The 19,246-nt window shown below is 41.3% G+C and overlaps 1 protein-coding gene across 1 annotated transcript; it reads right to left on the bottom strand.

Annotated features, from left to right (window-relative positions):
* Window positions 1-2,151: 2,151 nt before the first annotated feature.
* On the bottom strand, window positions 2,152-10,811 carry LOC118788922 (cytochrome P450 27C1-like). Its single transcript, XM_036545136.1, has 9 exons — window positions 10,451-10,811; window positions 6,608-6,798; window positions 6,225-6,424; window positions 5,816-6,025; window positions 4,058-4,221; window positions 3,741-3,907; window positions 3,413-3,491; window positions 2,865-3,068; window positions 2,152-2,708 (listed from the first exon to the last, which is right to left on the bottom strand). The coding sequence occupies exons 1-9, from the start codon at window positions 10,745-10,747 to the stop codon at window positions 2,592-2,594; spliced, it is 1,629 nt and encodes a 542-aa protein (XP_036401029.1). The 5' UTR covers window positions 10,748-10,811; the 3' UTR covers window positions 2,152-2,591.
* Between the last annotated feature and the right edge of the window lie 8,435 nt (window positions 10,812-19,246).

Consider the following 19,246-nt stretch of genomic DNA (forward strand, 5'->3'; position numbering starts at 1 on the left):
TCTTCACAACTCGTATAAGCATTTCATTGCATGAACAGATATGAGACGTCCATGCGTTTTTCCAGGGTGTGTGTGTGTGTTTTATTGAAGAAAAGTTTATAGATAAATTATTTACTTCTGAGTATTATATATATGTTTAATTAAAATGGCAAATTACATTTGCGAAAATGTGTATATACTGTGTACAACTATTTATGTATATAACAACTAATTATATATTTTATTTATAAGGTTGATGAGGCCTTTCAGTGTTGCTTTTGATAATGTTAGATTAAAGGCAAGTGACATTGTGGGCCACTGGTGTATTGTGTTATCGTGATTTTCTTTTTTCTTTTCCTCTTTATGAAACCCTGTTTTGGAAGCATATACTAAGTATGTCTGTCCATGACAAACTCCACTCTCAAACAGGAGTGCTGAAGTAGGACCAGTGGAATCCTCTGATAAACTTGGATGCCACCATAACCTATTTTTCACATTACAAGTCACTCAGTGCACTGCAATGGAGTAGGCATTCATTGGTGGATAGGTGCTCCTCTACTGAGTAGCAACTCAGGATCCTGACGAATCACAGGTGAAGCAAGGAGGCCCTGGCTGACATATTGTTCAATATTCTAAATACAGGAACAAAATGTGGCAGAGAGACATTTAGGAACTCTGCACCATAATCTTAGAATATATTGCAAGAAAAAAAGACACAGGATCATCCCATCACATTGGAGGAATCTAGGATCAAAATTAAGTTGAATTCAAAGGAATACAAACATTTATTGACTAATGTAATCTTTGTCAGACAGGTTCCAGATTTGAAGGCATAAATATAAATGCAACATAAATAAATACTTTATAAATAAAAATATAAATAAAATATTTTTGCATTACCTAATCCCAGCTCAAGATTTTGGGGAGCCCAACAAAGAACATGGCCACGTGCTGCAACACAACCATTCATTCAGTAACTAAGACTGATGCCCAGGTCCATTGCTTTTGAATCCAGTGTTTCAAAACCCTACTCAGCAGGCATGCATGCGGAATGTGACACCTCAATAATAGTTAGTAACAGTCGACTTAAAAATCATGAGTGAAATCTTGTATTGCAAGTGTATAGCAGAGAGAAATAGGAACATAAACATATTGCATATAAAGAGAGGAACTGTGAGACAACACAGCAACGTAATATCCCAGGTGTTCGTGAGGGAAGAATGAAAGGAGAGGTTTATGTGAAGCACAGTACTCTGGCAGGAAGGTGAATTTCCCTATAGTGCATCCTTCTCATTCCACTGGGTTACCCCCAATAATCAGAATGCCTCAGAGTCCCTCAACATTGACATCAAATTAGAGTAATCTCCTGGTTTCTCCACTGTAGTTACTGTATATTCTATGAACTGTTATGCTGCCACCTGTTGTTCCCAACAGGAACCAGCTGATACCACTTCTAATGCTGTGGATTCACTGAGCACAAACTGAAGTTTGTAAATTGTACAATGCCCACTGTCTTTCTAAGATCTTTTCTCTCTGATGCAGCATCGTATAGTGGATAAAGAGCTGACTTACTTTATTACCTTTGAATTTAAGGAATTTAATAAGTGTGAAACAGTACGCTGACATGATTTGAAAATATTTTATTTGAGTAAGAAAATAACATTGTGCTTAATTTGCAGCATTGGAAACAGCAGGTATTCATTTTCATCTGAAATTAATATTTTTCTAACTAATCATGGGATGATATCTACAATTACACAAATATGTTACATCTCTATCTGAAATATTTGATGGGGCACATCTAAACCCATTCTCAATCAGTTTGTTCAGTACACCCTACCAGAGCGACCAGTACAGTATTAACATTGAGCACATACAGCACATAAAATGATATGGTGATTCACCAGTTCACCAAAAAAAAAACAACACATTGCATGACATTCACATTCGGTTGATGCTTAGTTAGCTACAGTAAGTGCAAAAACTATCCACTTAAAATTTGTGTAAAATGCAACATTTACTACAAACAATTTGCATGACAAAACACTTGTCAAAACACTTTTATCACTTGATAGAAATATCTAAACCTGTAAAAATGTTGCAACACACATCACACTGTCTTTGAGTTTAAAGCTGTCCTCAATCACGTAAAAATGCAGTTCAGGATACTAAAAAAGAACAATCAAAGTTTAATCAATATGTAATCTTGTGAAATGCAAAAAAATGACACAGTATAAAGTTTTGTGGTGTTAGAACAGGGAGTGTCCAGTTTATGTTGGGTGTGGAGAAGCACCTGGATGTTTGTCTACTGACAGCTCTGGGCCTGACAGTTTCCTTGGTTTTCCACTGTTACAAGGTCAAAGCAAGATAGCTTGTGCTAAAAGTTTCATGTTAGAGCTCATTCAGCTTGTAACTGTACATAGGCCAGTGATCCTGGCTCTGGAACAATGGCGGCACAAGGGTAAGAGGCTATGGGTGGGACTGAAGGGTAAGTTTGCAGGCCTCACAGATAAACATTGGTACCCCTGTCCTGTAAACAGGGGTGGAACAGGCAAAGCAAGGACATTTGCTGTCATCAGCCCCTGCCTAGATGGCGAAGAAAGGAGCAGGGCCTACTGCCGCTCCACAAACCTAAGGTTGATAGGGCTGCCAGGGGTGAGCAAACCATGGGTCTTGGCTTGCACTGGCTCGGTGAGAGGAGACAGTTCAATGCGGAACTTCTGGAGGAGCTGCAAAAAAAAACAAAAAACAATAACACTCTAGTTAATGCAGAGAAATATAACTGATATCAAACTGGAGGAAATATTAAAGGTAAGAGAGAACAGGAGTGGAAATGCAAAGAGAGACAGAGAGGGAGGGAGGGAGAGAGTGCTTTATAGATGTACCTGTGTGAGGGCCAGGTGCATCTCAAGCTCGGCTATCCTCCTTCCTACACAGCTGCGGATGCCATAGCCAAAGGGGATGGAGGCAAAGTTGTCCACTCGGTCGCTGGCATCCTTCCGTACCCAGCGCTCTGGGCGAAACTCATTGGCACTCGGAAAGCTCTCATCATCCAGTGAAGTAGAGTAATGACACAGAGCCAGCTGGGTCTGAGAGAGCAAGAACAAGTCAGGTTGGACTGATGAACTCTGAATAATGCTTCGTGTGTGTTCATGTGTACTCATTGTTTGCATGACATAATTTGCCTAGACAAGCAGAAACAGGATTTCCTTTCCCAAGATGTCCGTTTGTTGATTTCTAATATTATCTATAATACTCAAGTAATACGTAAATTATAGATTACTCAAGTTGTTATTGCAATGTATTTTGCTGAGGTTACTGAAGTTACTGTTTTCTCTGAGTAATGAGCATGCTCCAGTCAGTTACAGTCCCACTTCCTAGAAGAGTGAATTCTGTAAAATTCGACACCTCCACTCAGACTGCTGGCTCTTACCCCTTTAGGAATCAAGTATCCTCCCAAAACAATGTCCTCCTGAGTGATCCGACCATTTCCTGGGAGAACTGGAAACAACCTGGAATCAGGGGGGTTGGGGGGGGAGGGGCATAGATGACAAGCGTAGAGGAGGAGAGAAGGAAAAGGAAAACAAAAAAATCCATGAGACAAAGGAATTTTGATTCTTCTTGGACAGATCCCCCATTCACACACAGGGTTCACACACAGTAGGCCAATCCAGTACAGGACCAGCTTTTGTCAGAGAAATACACTTGCACTTGAACATTCTCAGCTAAATCAAGGACAGTATGTTACAGGTTGTCAGTACCTGAGGGTCTCCTTCACCAGTCCTCGGATGAGAGGCAGGTTGGCGATGTCCTCGGCGACTGCCACCTGGTCATGCCCCAGCACCTGCGCCACCTCTTCATAGATCTGCTGCTGCACCTCAGGGTGAAGTGCAAGCATGTAGGCACTCCAGGACAAGGTGAAAGAGGTCTGCAGGAAAAACAGGGCAAGGACAAAGATTATGATCACTTTTATTTCCACAATAATGAAACTAGGCTACTTTGAAGACGTTTTGAAGATGATTTTCAAGAATCCTGTCTCCTCTCGCCTCATGCTTATGCCCTGTCCCCTCCCCCTTACCGTATCCACTCCAGCCAGCAGCATCTCTGTCACATTGGCGTAGATCTCCTCAAGGTTCATCTCCCTAGTGACCAGCATGTGTGTCAGAAGTCCGCCCTTCACTTCTTTTCCTGCAGCTATATCCTTCTGGATGTCTGACAGCCTCTTATCCACATGGATCTGACCTGCAAACACACAGGAGGGGTCAGTCTCAACCACCAAAACTAAATACCTGATTACCTCTGACAATGGGTGCCATGTGTCCAAGTAAGTGAACAGGAAACACTATTAAGTAATATGAGATTTGCCAGTAACCTGAAAGATACAGCCACTGATGATACAGTAGCCCCCTTTCAAATAGTGAAATGATTTGAATACTGAATTTCTGCTGGTTTTGCAGGAGCATTCTGTTGGTGTAGTGTGTCTTCAAGAAAACATTCACAATTTATTTTCCAGAATCATCCAATGCCGCTCAATATTTGCTTGCTGGAGAACATTAGGTCAGCATCCAAGCCTTATTAGCCTTGCTGCTAGACTGATATAGATAACAGCTTTGCGAATAGACCTTTGGAGGCCAATTAAATATCCTTACACAATAAATCCTGATTTGTCTATTGGATTTACACTTTCATCTCACCTATGTTGACTCCTGTAAATCCCATTAAGCGCCATTCACATTCAACACTAGCCTCCAACATTAAGTACAGCGTTTTCTTGTAATTAATCAGGGGTACATCAAGTTTGTTCAGATACAACCCTGAGATCAAAAAGTTATCTGAGATAATTGTAGAGATTCCACACCTGTAACTTAGCAGGACCAGGACCACTTGTCACCCAACATCGTGTCTACAGATCCTACACAGGTGTCAAACCTTGGAGAACCTGTTCACTACCTTTGCACAGCACCCCCAGGTGAGGTTATTAGATTTACACAGAAACAGTTATCAACCAACTTGCCCTCGGGGTCAAGGATTTACAGAGAACAGCTCATCAACTAATTTATTCTAACGATTAATCCCCTTGGGGGATTATGCTACAGAGGTCTGGGAGAGAGCAGCAGGTGCCAGTGTTAAAGGCTCCAAGTGGCATTGGATGGGGAAGTGTTGCACCCACATCACGCACGAGAACTGGCATTTTATGTATCACTCCCACTTCACTGTGTGACTTTGCATTACATTAGAATGCTACATTTAGCTGTTGCTAGCAGTTAACGAATTGAATAAATTTTTATTTTGTGTTACTTGTTCAATGAGGACAAAGACCCAAACTAAATTAGTTTCACTCCTAATGTACTTTCTTCTGGTAGCTTTTGTTTTGTTTCACAATGCTATAATATGAACTTTCTACATCATGCTGGTCATAAATGAAATCAACAGCATGTTTGATTCACTGTGTTTTCAAAGGAAAGATGTGATGGATAACATTTTCAGCCTGTTGTGCTGAAGAAGGTGAACAAAACTCATTTAAAAACATTTGAAAACCTGTTAACATTTGAAATGGTTAACTGAATATCTATTTAACCATCATTTACAACGCTAATTGTATTTCATCATTTCCTCTGAAAATGGTAAAGTTTACAGTCTTTTTTCTCACTAAACTTGAGCAAATACACCCATTCTTCGATATTGGATCCAAATGATCCAACTCTGACTGTTTAACCCATTCAATTTATTTTTGTAGCACATAGGTGGTCCTAGCCTCACCTACAAACACTTACAAATACATTAACTTCCCTGGCTGCTACCAGCCCATACACAAACAGCTTGCAAATATGCTTACTGAATCTAAACAGGCCATCCCAGGAGCTGCAGAATTCCTCCCAAGGTTTAGGAAAGACGGGACGCAGCCACTTGGGAATGGCACCAGCATACATGGTGGTCTTGAAGGAGCTGAACATGAGGTGCAGTGCAGCAATATACTCCTGGCTCTGCTTGGGGATCTCCTCCTCCAGACAGCCCAGACGGCACTCATACAGGATCGTGGCCACACCTAGGGATATGGGAAACAAGCATAGAGACCAAGTTATACAAAAGGCAAATCAAAGAACCTCCTCAAAACCTAAATACTCCCCCATCACCACCACGTTAACCCATTCTACTTCTACCATTTTACTCCACCCAACCTCCACCAGTTTATTCTGCCCCTCCTCCACTGGTATACTTTCCCCTGCCCCCACCCCCGCACTCACTTTCCATAGCGTATTTGAAGAAGAGGTCGTTGATATTGAGCACGGTGAGACTATCTTCTTGCTGTTTCCTCAGGTTGCGGATTCTGTGCACCAGGTCGGCCACCACTTCGTTTACGTCATCGGAGAAGGCCGCTACGTCACGGGGCCGCATGATCAGCTGTCTAAGTACACTGCGCATCTTCAGCCATTCGTCGCCCTCCCTTCGGAACGGCAGAGGAACGACAGTCAGACGGCGTCATCACAACTACCGCTAACACTCGCACTCTCACACAGTATTCAGGCAGTGAACTCTGATCAGAGTCCACTGCCTGATCAGAGAACCATCAGATCAGAGTCTCAGGTAAGCAGATGAAGTAGCCATAACAAGTTCATCAGACACTTACGCTGAAATAAGCCCCGTTGACCGACCCCTAAGGTTACGGTACTCCTGCCATGACTCCATATTGCCCCGCTGAGGGGTCACGCCCTCTGTCCTCAGTATCTGCGCCACCATGTCTCTGTCCGCGATCGACACCACCAGCTGCGGGCCAAACCGCGACTTGAAGATTTTCCCGTACATTTGACTGTGTTCCAGCTGTAAGCGAAATAGACGATGAAAATTTTTAAAAAATTATTACTACAAAGACGGACATTGTCATGGTTGAAGTGATGGAAATGGGTGACTCCATGTTCATCTCAAACCATCTAATAACATGTCCCATTCTTTGGCATTATCGCTTGGGGCTAGATATCCAAAAATCAGTTGTGCAGGATGCAGCCGACTGCCATGTCGGTAGATAGGTTTTAAGCGTTAACCGTATTTTCACTCTCGTTTTTATTTGTAGTTATATTAACATGTTCTGCACATACAACGTTTCCAAAGCCTTGACCTTTGCTACAGCTCATGTCAAGTGACTCAGGATGCATAGGAAGGCGATACACAGACCTGTTCTCTAGCACTTGGGGCTACAAACGCCTGTTACTCTAATGGTATGACCGGAATTCCTTAAAACAGTGTCCCTGTAACCCCTTTGCAGGGAATCCCTGTAAAGCGCTGTTTTTTCCCAGTGTCGACCTCATTGACCATGTGCTCCACAAACAAATATGCAGTGGCTTGAAAATCTGCAACAAATTGCATATCCCCAAGAAGCTGATTCTCCTGCCCTTCCCGCGGTTAACTACACGGAAATTGCGTTTTTCACCGCTGGCTGCTCACTAGCTTCATGAAATCGATAAATTACGCTGTCAAGGTTTGAGTAGAGTTGTCTTATTTTCTTTGACCAGTGATGACCGCTTAATCCATGTGACGTTAATCGCTCCGAATAGACTTAATTAGCCTGCGACGTCCTTAAAAGGTTTTTGGCAGTAACATAACTTGGGTGACGCTATGCAATTTTCTGTACCCAGGGCTATTTTTACCCGCGCAGACGGTCCTGGTCCCGAATTTATATTCTAACGAATTTCCGACATAATTTTGTCGTCGAGGGTTAGGTACTTCCGAACAAAGAACGACTTGCCAAACAGATTAGTCGTTGGAGGATGTGCACTGCCGTTTTTTTCCCACGCATAAATTCTCGACAGGCTTGCGACTCCTGGCTCCCGGACCGTCTTTTTCTCCGGATTGATTTGATCACCCCCTAGAAGTTCGGTAAAAATCATGAATATGCTTAGTTTGGTAAATGTAAGTTTCATAGTTTAAACATCAGTAAGACCAGAGTGTTTGAATGACATGATTCTACGTTTTGAATGTAGTAGCCTAGCTGGGTATAATTAGCGTTGAAAGACATTTACAGCCTTATATGCTTACAGAGAGACTGAACTAAGAGGAAAGTGAATAAGTCATTTGAAACACACGATGTGTCAAGATGTGTATAAAATGCCGTTAAATTCAGCAACGACATATTTATACATACAAGCATGCGACCCGTAATAAATGCGCTAGTCACTTGCCCACTGATTAGACAAGTCACCGGCGCAAATTAATACACATAACCACCTTCATATCTTAAACTGGCCACTGGTAAATAGCCTACTCATCTGTATCTCACAGCGAAGGACTCTGAAGCCCTTTTAATTCTGCACCTGCAACAAGAGAAGGTAGGAAAGAGAATACAACGGTGCAATGTAGGGCTAAGACCTCATCAGACGCTTCACGCGACGGTCTTACCCTTCTTTTTGAACAGGCTGTTGCCAGCGACGGCAAGCACATCTTAAAATGCGAGACGGAGCTATGTGCGCCAGCTAGTGGTGCGCCTCACTTAAACTAACGGGTCGTAAACTAATGGTCTTAAACTAATGGGTTAAATGATTAAATTTCGTTCAGTCTCTCAATGTATTTTGACAGCACACGGTAAAGGAGCACTATCGATATTACAGTTTTTTAAAAATCATTCATATTATTTTTAAACGAGATCACAGACCATCGCATCTATTTTATTATTTTTAAATACAGGTTATTATCTGTTTTTCCGTCAATTACAATTTTACTTAAAATCTAAAACCTTTCATGAAAGAACATTAGTTGCCACCTCAGCGTTTTTAAGGACACAAATTGTGATGTTTTAACAATTTCGCCGAACTTCTACATCATAGATATATTTCAGCGGAAACTGCCATACCCGTATGTGCAGAGGCAGAGGCGCACTGAGATACCCTTGACTACTTCAATAAGCTACTTAAAACCGTCTGCCTTCGGAAGGGAACGAATTACGGGATCTTCCGCGCGCCTTTTAACTCGAATTAATATTTGCGGTTGTCGAAGAATATTAATGCAATTTTCTCTACGCGAAATTAACCCTTTGAGAATATTCTTGACGGTCTTCAGTCAAGAGATGAAAGAAGGTAGGAATAAAAATTAACATGTGTTTTAGGAAAAAATATTGTTTTTTTTCCGGTCGAATTCCGCTTTAAAAGCCGTGAACATTTCAGTATAGACACAGAATGAATAGATGTGAATTTATTAATTACCTTTCAAAAAATAATTATTTGAATTATTTAATCATTTTAATTATCAAATGTGTCATCAGCATATACAGGCAGATGGTTTATAGTATATATGCATTGATGTATAATTACTTGATTTGCGTAAGCAAACTGCATTCACAGTAGCCTACTCAGCTGATGCGCATTCTGCTATATGAAAAGTACCAAAATATAAAAACAAAACTAATTCAGACGATCCAGTTGTAAAATACAAGACATTCACCCTCCAAAATACGTTTAGATTGTTTAGGGATTTCGGTAGAATGTAGTTGATTGATACGTGCATAGCCCCTAGCTGCAGCACCGAGGATAGCACGGTTCATGGAAGAACCAAAGATCGTTAAGCAATTGAGAACGGAAAAATGAACTTAAAAATGCATCCAGCACATTTCAGCTCCTTTTCAATGAAAGACTAAGAGCGGGTCATGCCGTGTCAAATCAGATCCGTTAAATACAATCTTCGCAGATTTCCTTGAAAGTTAGAAGTTGGCTTTCTGCTGTACTTTTGTGTTAATTTTAATTTTTCACATAGGGAAAAAAATCACATTGCCTCAGAGAGCATAATACAAATATCTGACAGACTTTGAGGTGCATAAACCTTTAGCGCTGTGAATGACTCTCACTCGTCCAACTGATTATATCTTTATAATTTAAAGCGACTACACCCTGAAATTCATTGTCCTCATCAAAACAAAAGGAAATCAATAAATGCATAAACAATAGCAACAGTAGTGGCTAAACATTAGTATGCACTGCAATAAACATCGGTGAGGCAAAAGTGAGCGCAGTAGCCTGCATATCTTACGTCGTAAATTGATCCGGAGTAGCACAAATGGGAAAATAACTAATTCGGTAATATTTAAATTTCATACCATATCTAAAATTAACATAAACATAATAAGAGTCAAATTTAACATCGGTGGCTAACCTAATACTAGATATGTGCAGTGTAGTAAAATTGTATGCCAACTTTCAAGAAAATGCTACATAATTCTGTATAAGAGGATTGCACTAAAACGGTATTATCTCAAAGAAAAGCACCCGTGTCCGGCAAAATTCACAGCTTGTTTCCTAACTCTAAAAATTAGACTACAATAGAAAAAGATTAAACATAAGAGTTGAAAGTCATTTCATTGCAGACGAAAATTGCAGTCATTGAAATGACTGTACGATGAAACTTGTAAAAGCATTCAGTTCGACATAAATACGGTTGGTTTGGTTGATTTGACATGCCCAGGTCATTTAGCTTTAAAAACTGTACCTACTTGTATTTCGTGGATTCGACTGAACCCGTCCCGCCAGAAGAACTCAACGATGTTACTCATGGTGCTGGGACCTGGCATCTCGTCCAGGGTCTTTATTCTCTTGTCCTTCTCAAGCTTTTCTGCCGGGGGGATCGAGTTTTGGGGCAGCACATCTTCCGCACTTGGCACGGCCACGGGCAGAGACTGGCGAGCAGGAAGTTTGTGGAACCCAGAAGCCAGAAACAAAATATATTTGTTCTCTATCTCGCCCACCAGTCTCCTGTTCAGAAGGTTAAAGCTTTTGGTCAAAAGCGCCATCCTGTGAACTGTGCCTCAGCTTCTGTTGACAGCGGGGTATGGTGGACTTTGGAGAGTACTCAACATCTCCAGCGATCTCCGCGTTTTTATGAGAAACCACGACCATCTCAGTTTGCCAACACGTGGAGACGTCAGCAATTATTATGGATTTAACTTTTTGGCCAGAGAGGGCGTTTTAGGACGAGACCTGAAAAAACCCAACATGTGAATTTAGCATCACATGTGTTGAGGAATAAAAAAACTTTTGGCACCGCCTGCGCCGGGGGTGCTCAGGGACACGTTTTTGCGCACCAACCACAACTCTACCGGTTTACACGTTTTCCTGCGCGCGTATCTTAATACGTTTTAATACGTGGCTTAATGGTTCACCTGTAGTGCTGAATGAGAGGGAATCGTTACTTCACCAAGCCGACAACCACTTTTAGTTCATGCGACACGGGAAAATGCAGATATTACCTTAAAACCTATTTCACCCATTAACAAAAGCGCGAGAAATAACCAAATGAATGTCAATAATTGGTGGACATTAAAACATTCAAACGACACGGACATTCGGCAAGGTCATATCAAGGTCTTATCTCTCATTCTCATCTCAGGGCATCCCTTTTAATCTTTTATACCCTGCATATTTTTCCGAATATCATGAAATATCGGTGAAATTACTAATAAGACTGATTCACAAAGAATGATCATAACTAGTGTCGATTATGATTTACAGGCTTACGTCAATAGATAAAACACTGACATCCTGGGGAAATACGTGTAACAGCTGAAGTGGCTGCTCTTAAAACACTTATTAAACGTGTTGAAGCGAAGCGAATTTATTCACATAAATTCGTATGTGAATAAATTTGTATTACATAACTTCAACTTGCAGCTATCTTATCAAGAGATCGTCATTTTCACATTAGCTGCTATGAATGAGCATCGAAAGTTCTCTCAACACTTCTAAAGCCAACCTCGTGGGGGCGGAAAAGTCAGACTGGCGTTGGTGAGAAGGTTTTTTTTTTTTTTAAGGAATGCTTTCAACGGATAGAGCTCCGTATTCTCACAAGCTGTTTATTCTCTACAGTATCTATAGGCCAGTAAAATGTTTGCAAAATAGGTCTGCCGTCTGAAGTTTTAGACATCAAATTATATCAAAAAATTTTTATTACATTTTAACAGTTTCCCCGTATTACCCCAGGCATTATTGCAAAAGCAGTGGTACCCAGTGAATCCTACATTACTTTGTAATTTGGCCTTTTGTTTCATTGTTTTAGCATGCAGCAAAGGTACACTTCAGATGTGATGTCCATACTTAATTACCACCCTTTTACATCCTAACTAAAAATAATGCATAGACCCACACCTTTGAGTCCAAAGGCCAGGAAAAATATTTATAAATTATTTATAATATATGTAGCAGTAGGACATTATTAGCCAATAAGAGCTGTAGGAGGAACTGGTTCCAGGATTGGATATAAAACAGAATGGTCCAAAAGCAGGCAATTTGTTAATGGATCCAGGGACAGTGTTACTGGAGCCATGAGCCAGTTGAGAGAGAGTTGTGGATGTCTGACACTTTATTTTCAAAGTAGGATGCAAATTTATTTGTAGTGAGGGTAGAAGGAGGTGGAGCTGTTCGAGGGTTGAGAAGAAAGAAGATAGAGGAGAAATTCTAAGGGTTACTGGAAGCTGCTTGATTTTGTATTTGATTATAGGTAGCCTTATCAGATGAAACAGCAGTGAAAGAAGATGAGAAACGACACTCATGTTCAGGTCGTGTCAAGGTCTTATCAAGGTTTTATCTCTCATTTGTCATAAACTGGAAATAAGTATGCCAGTGCTAAAGGCCCACTAGAGGGTTGGAGTGTGTGGAGAAAGAGTACGTATCAGACAGACGAGCCAGTGTGGCCAGTCTTCAATATGTGAGTGACAATTCCACTGACATCGCTTAACAAGCGGCTTGGAGACTGTGATAGAGATGTTAAGTTGGTAGGAGATGCAACTATGGGGCAACTGACTGTCCTGTCCCGATGGGGTCGCTTCTCTTAAACATGATCCCTGTCTGTACTGGTCCCTCAGTGGCAGAATGAACTCCCCATGGGGGTTAGGACAGTGGAATAACCAGCTGTCTTCCAATGCAGACTTGAAGATTCACTTCTTCAGACTGCATCTTAGTTCCACCTCAATCTCTGCTCCCTAACAATAGTAGTGCGATGTGTTTTGGATTATGTGATCGAGTGACTGATAAATGGAAGTATTCTTTGCTTCCTTTGTCTAGTTAGGTTGCACAAGTTAACTTAGGGTAGGGCTTGAATAGTGTTGTGCTCCCCCTCACTGCTCTGGGAGTGGTGGTATCCAGGTCTGACCCTGTTGCTCATTCAGCTTGAATGGATATGCTTCTGTTCTTTTGTGCTGGAAGTCGCTCTGGATAAGAGTGTCTGCTAAATGAATGGAATGTAACATAATGAGCAGTACTGAGGCTGGTTACATCGATGACCGTACCTGACCTGTCTGGGTACAACAAGATATTTGTATGGTGAGGCTAGGTTAGACAAGGCTACCACTCAGTGGGTCAGTGATTACATAAAACACTATTACAGCCAATAAGAACAACTGATAAGACTAACACATTACAGCCAATAAGACTAACTGATTGAAAAACTGGACAGTAGCCAGTTAATCAGGTGAACAGTGAGGTAAAGAAACCTGATGACAGTTATGACCTGCCTCACTCACATACACTACACCACGTTTTGGTTTCTTTGCGTTTCATTTCTTTCAGTACTGGCTGCGCTTCACCTGGAGGGAGTGGTCACATTTCCCTATAGCCCAGGTTAAATGTGACCTTATTTGAGTCAGAGAAGATGGGATTTGCTGAAAGCATTGAAAAACACCTTGGTGGATCTAGTCTAGGGCGTGGTTTTCGTCGAAGCGTAATTTGCCCTCTCTGTAACCTGGAACTTTCAGTAGATATATTTTCTATTTTTTGCCACTTCTTTTTTTTGTTGTACATGTGAACTAAATGAAACACCAGTGATGCGGCATCAGCCCAAATGGCTAAAATAGTGGCCCTGGTGGGTTGCTGCCAAGCAATTAGGTGAACGGGTGCATACAGAACAGTGTACTGTACAGAGAGTGTACTGCAGAACTTCTAATGTCAGATAGTTATCTGCCCCCCCAATAATTGACAATGTATAAAGTGACATACGATTTACACAGATGAAAAAACTCTTGAAAATGATTTTTTAATAACGTGCTGGATGGGTTGAACCCATCAAGTAGCCTTCCACCATCCATAGCCTCAGTAACATATTTCAGACTTGTCTTCATTTTGCTCTCAGCAAACTCATAGGGGTTGTTTCTCCTGCCTAATTACTGCAAATTTAATTTAATAGGCAGTGTTTGGTCTGGACTCCTAGGAGTGCATCGTCAGGCATGCCTTGGAATAAAGCTGATCCTCTGCTGTTAGGCCTCCACAGATTACACTCCGAGATTTAAGGCTTCCAGGAACTGACTGATAGTTTCGATCCACTTGGCTGTTCTCTTGCTCAGTCTCTGCTGAACAGCTTGTGTAGGATGTAGTATACCCCATTGTCCTGGAATATCTGCTGAGGCATTTGAGTTCGTTTCAACAAAAGTATGAACTTTCAGGTTTTGTTAGTTTAGGAGCCAAAAACAGATTAGAGTGTGGTCTTTTGTGTTCTGATTATGGGCTAAACCAGGTTGTCACTGAGCCAGAAAGAGGATAAAATCAGCTGGACTCTATATTCACAAATATCCAAAGACTGTTCTCTGAGCCAGGACAATTAGCTTCAATTAGATGGTGCCAGTTGGACATAGCCAGGTGAAATCAGGCCAAAACCAGCAATGCTATTCTTGAGATTCAAGGAGGTTGCTTTCTAGACAATGTATGAAGATTCACAAAATCTCCACGTTGTGGAGTATATTGATTATTCTGCATCTGAAGTCACAACAGACAGGGATGTTATTGTCACAATTCATTATCCTTTTAATGATAAACATGGATTGTGAAGACGAGATCAGTTACATCAACTGTTGTACCCAGTTTAGGCAGAATGTGGTTGATGGCAAACCCTAATTGGATGGTATATTGTATATTGTAATATATCTCTTTCAGATGTTTGGCAGCTCTTTGTTCTGGATTATGTTAACTGTGAGTTCTAGACTACAAAAATGTCTGTGTAAAGACATTAAGACCCTTTAGAAAAAGTGCTGTTGGATTAGATCCCTGTTGCTAGAAAGGTTGAGTCCAGCCATGCTGGAAAAGGTGTGCTGACATCTCGCTGTGGGAATCAACATCATGGCTGCCAGCACCATGGACAGTGACCTCCAGTCCAAAGGAAGCAGCTGGACTGACAGGACCAAGGACAGGTGCCATATTCAGACCTGCTCCCTGCTCCTTGCGCACACCTGTTGACTGCAACCAACCAGTGTGGCTCCTTTTAAATTCCCATATAAGGCAGAACTGAATAAAAATGCCTGTGGCCCCAAGAGGAATGGAAAAACCCCCAGAGCAAAGTCATAGAGTGGTTCCAGCGTTCCTCCGTCCTGTCAGTGTCTTCCAGAAGGCTCAGGGGAGGAAACCCGCTGTCTGTAAGCTCCTTGGACTCTGATCACCCAGGGTGGCCACTGTCAAAGGTATCCACAACTTGGTCTGAGCTGTTGGTTTCCTTTTCCTTTTTTTCACCTTTGTTTTCCTTCTCATTTCCCTTCTGTATAACCTGTCCATATTGACTTACCTGTCACATTGTCCCTGTTACCTGTACGCATTGGCCCCCCAGGACCCAATAAAAGCAGCCCTTTCACTTGCACAGTGTCTAGTTGAGTTTTCTTACTCATCCTGCTTGTCTATTATCCTTGCAATGTTGATTCAACAATTCATGACACACTCACACTTTGCAGCCTGAGAGGGACAACATAAGAAGTCTAACGTTGAGAACAGACCATTCTGCACATCAAGGCTTGTCATTTTGCCTGCAGTCTGGAGTGTATACCTCCACTGCAAATCCTGGATGATTATTCCATGCCTTAATAACTCTATTTGTTAAGATATACTTCCTAGCATCATTTAACCTCCTAGTGAAATTTCATTATTTTCTGCCCAAGCCCTCTTGATCTGCTGACTGGACTCCACTCGAAAAAGAATCTAGAGTCCACTTAATAAATACCTTTAAAAAATGTAAAATCCGGCCTAAGTGTACTTTCTCCTTTTTCTGACACTCAGCTGATCTTACATGGAGTATGAATTTGAGCAGCTAATGAGGAAATGTTTCATGATCCAGACATGCCAGTCCTGTCTCTGGAGTTCCTTTCTGGGGCTAATTTGGATGGATGGGAGAGAAATTCAGTTTAAGTGTCATTCAAACATTGCTCCTCTTTTTAGACCTAGTACTGGCTGAACCCATGCTGTTCTTTTCTTTCTTACGTAATTCTCAGCAGCTCTGGCAGCACTGCCTGATTTCTGAGGTAGCATTCTCATTTGTCAGTGTCCATAGACATGCACAAACACTGTTGATCATTATCTGTTTTGCAATGGACTTTAAAGACGAAAAACAATACTGCAAGACAATGAGAAAATAAGTAAAACGTGCTTAATTACTGTTTCTACTCGAGTGCAAAGGAAACGTATGTGAGGGAAGGACTAATGTCAGATTATGGAGGGAGATTTACCCGGTGCATCAAAGCACTTAAGCACTCACATGGGTACAATAGTGATATAACTGCCAAACTGTTAGCATTAGGTAAGTTGAAGTGTGACCCGGTGGACTCGCTGCTTACTTTAGGAAGGACTATCCCAAGGGATTACAGGCGTCTTGAGAGGGAAAAACTCCAGGGAAAGCCTTGTGCGAGGTGTGGGCTGCAACCTTAAATGACCACATGGAAGAAGATGCTCTAGTATTAAGGGTTCAAATAAGGGCCAACTAAGAAAAGAAATTATAAGACCTCATAGGGATAGGAAACACCTAGTGAAGTATACCTTATCCATTTGCAGTGTAATTAACCTATCTCAACAGAATAAGGCAGATCAATGAGGCAGTAATAAGGCAATAAAAGTCCTTATTCATGTTTTGCGGAATCTTGTTCAAATCATTCCTTTATTAACAAATATTTGAGAGGAAAAAATTATCCAATATGTATATTTTTCTGTGATATCTAGATTTTTGATTGCGTTTAAGTGAGTATCAATAAACCTGGCAAATACTGTATCTGTATGTGCATGTATGCAGTACATATATAAAATATCTGTGTGTGTTAATAGTATTAATTGCAAATATAGCAATAATAGGAAACAGCAAGACTCTTTAAGTTTAAAAGCAAAGTCATATTGTTCTCAGCTGAGTCTTATCCAGGGATATATAGACATGCCCTTGTTTGATATGGTGAGGCATGTCTTCATTTTACCAACTTTTCCTATCTAGAGGATGGGAGCAGCATGGAGAGGCCTGTTAGTGCTCCCTGATTGGTGCCATCAGACAGCATCTGCTTTACTTGCAAGGTCAACTCTCAGCCATGTCGGGCCATATGACAACGACTTTTCATCACAGCACATTAGGGAATTTAGGAGAGGTGTTGAGCTACGAGGCTGACAGCCCCCTAGAGAGGCTGAGCTGCGACCAGGTGTTACCCGGTACTGTGTATAATTATCTCCCCTGTGTCTGCCTTGGCTTGACGTGAGTCGTCCAGATCAGGGATGTGAACCTTGTACCTCCCCTGCAGGTTTTGAGCTGTTGTTTGTACTTATCACCAGTTCCAGCCTGTGGGCCTGTACATGTGAACTGCGGAGTTTGGTTGTGTCTCTACTGACTACCCCATGTGAGTAGATTCTGCTCTTACAGGGCAGAGAGATGGATGGCTAGCCAGTTATATTCAAGCCACCATAGGGTGCTTCCTGGCGACAGCCTGGTGTGACACTCCAGATCATTCTGGCTTTTGGTCTTTCATACTCTAATTCACAGTCTGGCTTTTCGTCTTTCATACTCTAATTCACAGTCATCATTTCCCTGAGAATGGTGGATTGTCTATAATTTGTCATTTCATATAGTTTTCCTTCAGAATGAAGTTTGTGGTGTCTGGTGTGTATTGCACAATGTATCAAAGAGTATTTGTCCTGATCAAACAAACAAACACAAAATATGATTATCCTTGGCTAATCTGAAGATAAGTTAGGTCTGGTGTGTAATACAAAAAAAAAAAAAAAAAAAATCTAAACTTTTGTGACCGCAACAGAACTATTTGCTTGACACCCCCTCCCCTCAAAATCAGTGGCAGGTATAGCTGGGTTATTTATATAGTTTATGCACACACTTTACACGTTATCCATTTGAAGAAGAATGCTCCAACTTTCTGGCATTCCATCAAAATGCCTGGGATGTACAGCTGTTTGTTAGTTGAGACTTTAGCAGACTTGATTCACCACAACAAATCTTCATGTGGTTTTGATAAAAAGGAGATCACCTCTGTCACCCACAGTTTCTGACAGGCTGTTCGTTTTCTGCTGTGTGCAGGAATGGTGAGAAAGGCTCAGCATTTATTTTAATGTATTTTGGGTTTCAACCCCACTATAAATATCCTACATGTACTAAAGTACTATGTGTGTTTATACAAATTGCTTGTTTGGTTAGATGATACCCCACCAAGTTCAGTCTCATGGCTTACAATGCTCCTTATGTCTTACAATGCTTCACCTAACACCCCTTCTTCATTTTGAGTGGCATGCAAATTATCCCCCCTCATCAATATTATTTTAATTTATTTTATTTGCTTTAATTTTTGCCAACTCGAAGAAAAAAAAGGATGAAATGATAGAAAGAAAGAAACAAAGAAAAGGGACATGTGAAAGAAAGACATTCAGTAAACATTGAGTTAAACAGAATGGTATTTGGTAAGGAAAGGGACATTTCTGTTGAGGACACACACACACACACACACACATTTGTTTCAAATGCCTCTTGTCTCCTCCGCAGAATCCTGTTAAAAAGCCCTTTGCACAGCTGTGATTGGCATGCTGGTGCAGCCATGGTAATGCTCTGCAGGAGCACCAATAGGAAGCCCGCACTGTGTTTTTCTGTGCGGTTTTGTATGAGGGGGTGCATCTTAAGATCAAGAGGGGGGACATTGAAGAAAATGTCTTGCCTCAAATCCCTGCTCTATTTGGCGGACAAAGGGACTTGTTGTGGGTAAAACTGAACCCTTTCCCACACTCGCTCAGTGCCAACTTGAAACCTGCCAGCGGGTTTTGTTATGGAGCAGAGCGTGGATTTGAGAGTGGGGCCAGTTGAGGAGCTGGCCCTCTATCCTCTTTCTCTTTATTCGAGGAAAAATACAAGGAGACAGCTTAAAAGTATTTTTAGGAATTTCACAGAAATCCACTCTTGTTCATTCAACTGGTAACAAAGACAGGCAAAATATGAAAAAAAACCTTTAGACTTAAAACTCTTAAAAGATTTTCTTTTTGGGAGGATTGTAACGCCACATGACTAATATTTGGAA

The sequence above is a fragment of the Megalops cyprinoides genome, chromosome 14, assembly GCF_013368585.1.
Source record: "Megalops cyprinoides isolate fMegCyp1 chromosome 14, fMegCyp1.pri, whole genome shotgun sequence".
In the NCBI taxonomy this organism is placed as follows: Eukaryota; Metazoa; Chordata; class Actinopteri; order Elopiformes; family Megalopidae; genus Megalops; species Megalops cyprinoides.

Excerpts from the sequence above, each read along its gene's own strand:
- LOC118788922 (XM_036545136.1), bottom strand. The coding sequence starts at position 10,747 with ATGGCGCTTTTGACCAAAAGCTTTAACCTTCTGAACAGGAGACTGGTG. Across the intron at positions 6,799-10,450 it reads GTCGAATCCACGAAATACAA|CTGGAACACAGTCAAATGTA; the intron begins GTAGGTACAGTT and ends TTTCGCTTACAG. Across the intron at positions 4,222-5,815 it reads GGATGGCCTGTTTAGATTCA|GTCAGATCCATGTGGATAAG; the intron begins GTAAGCATATTT and ends GTGTGTTTGCAG.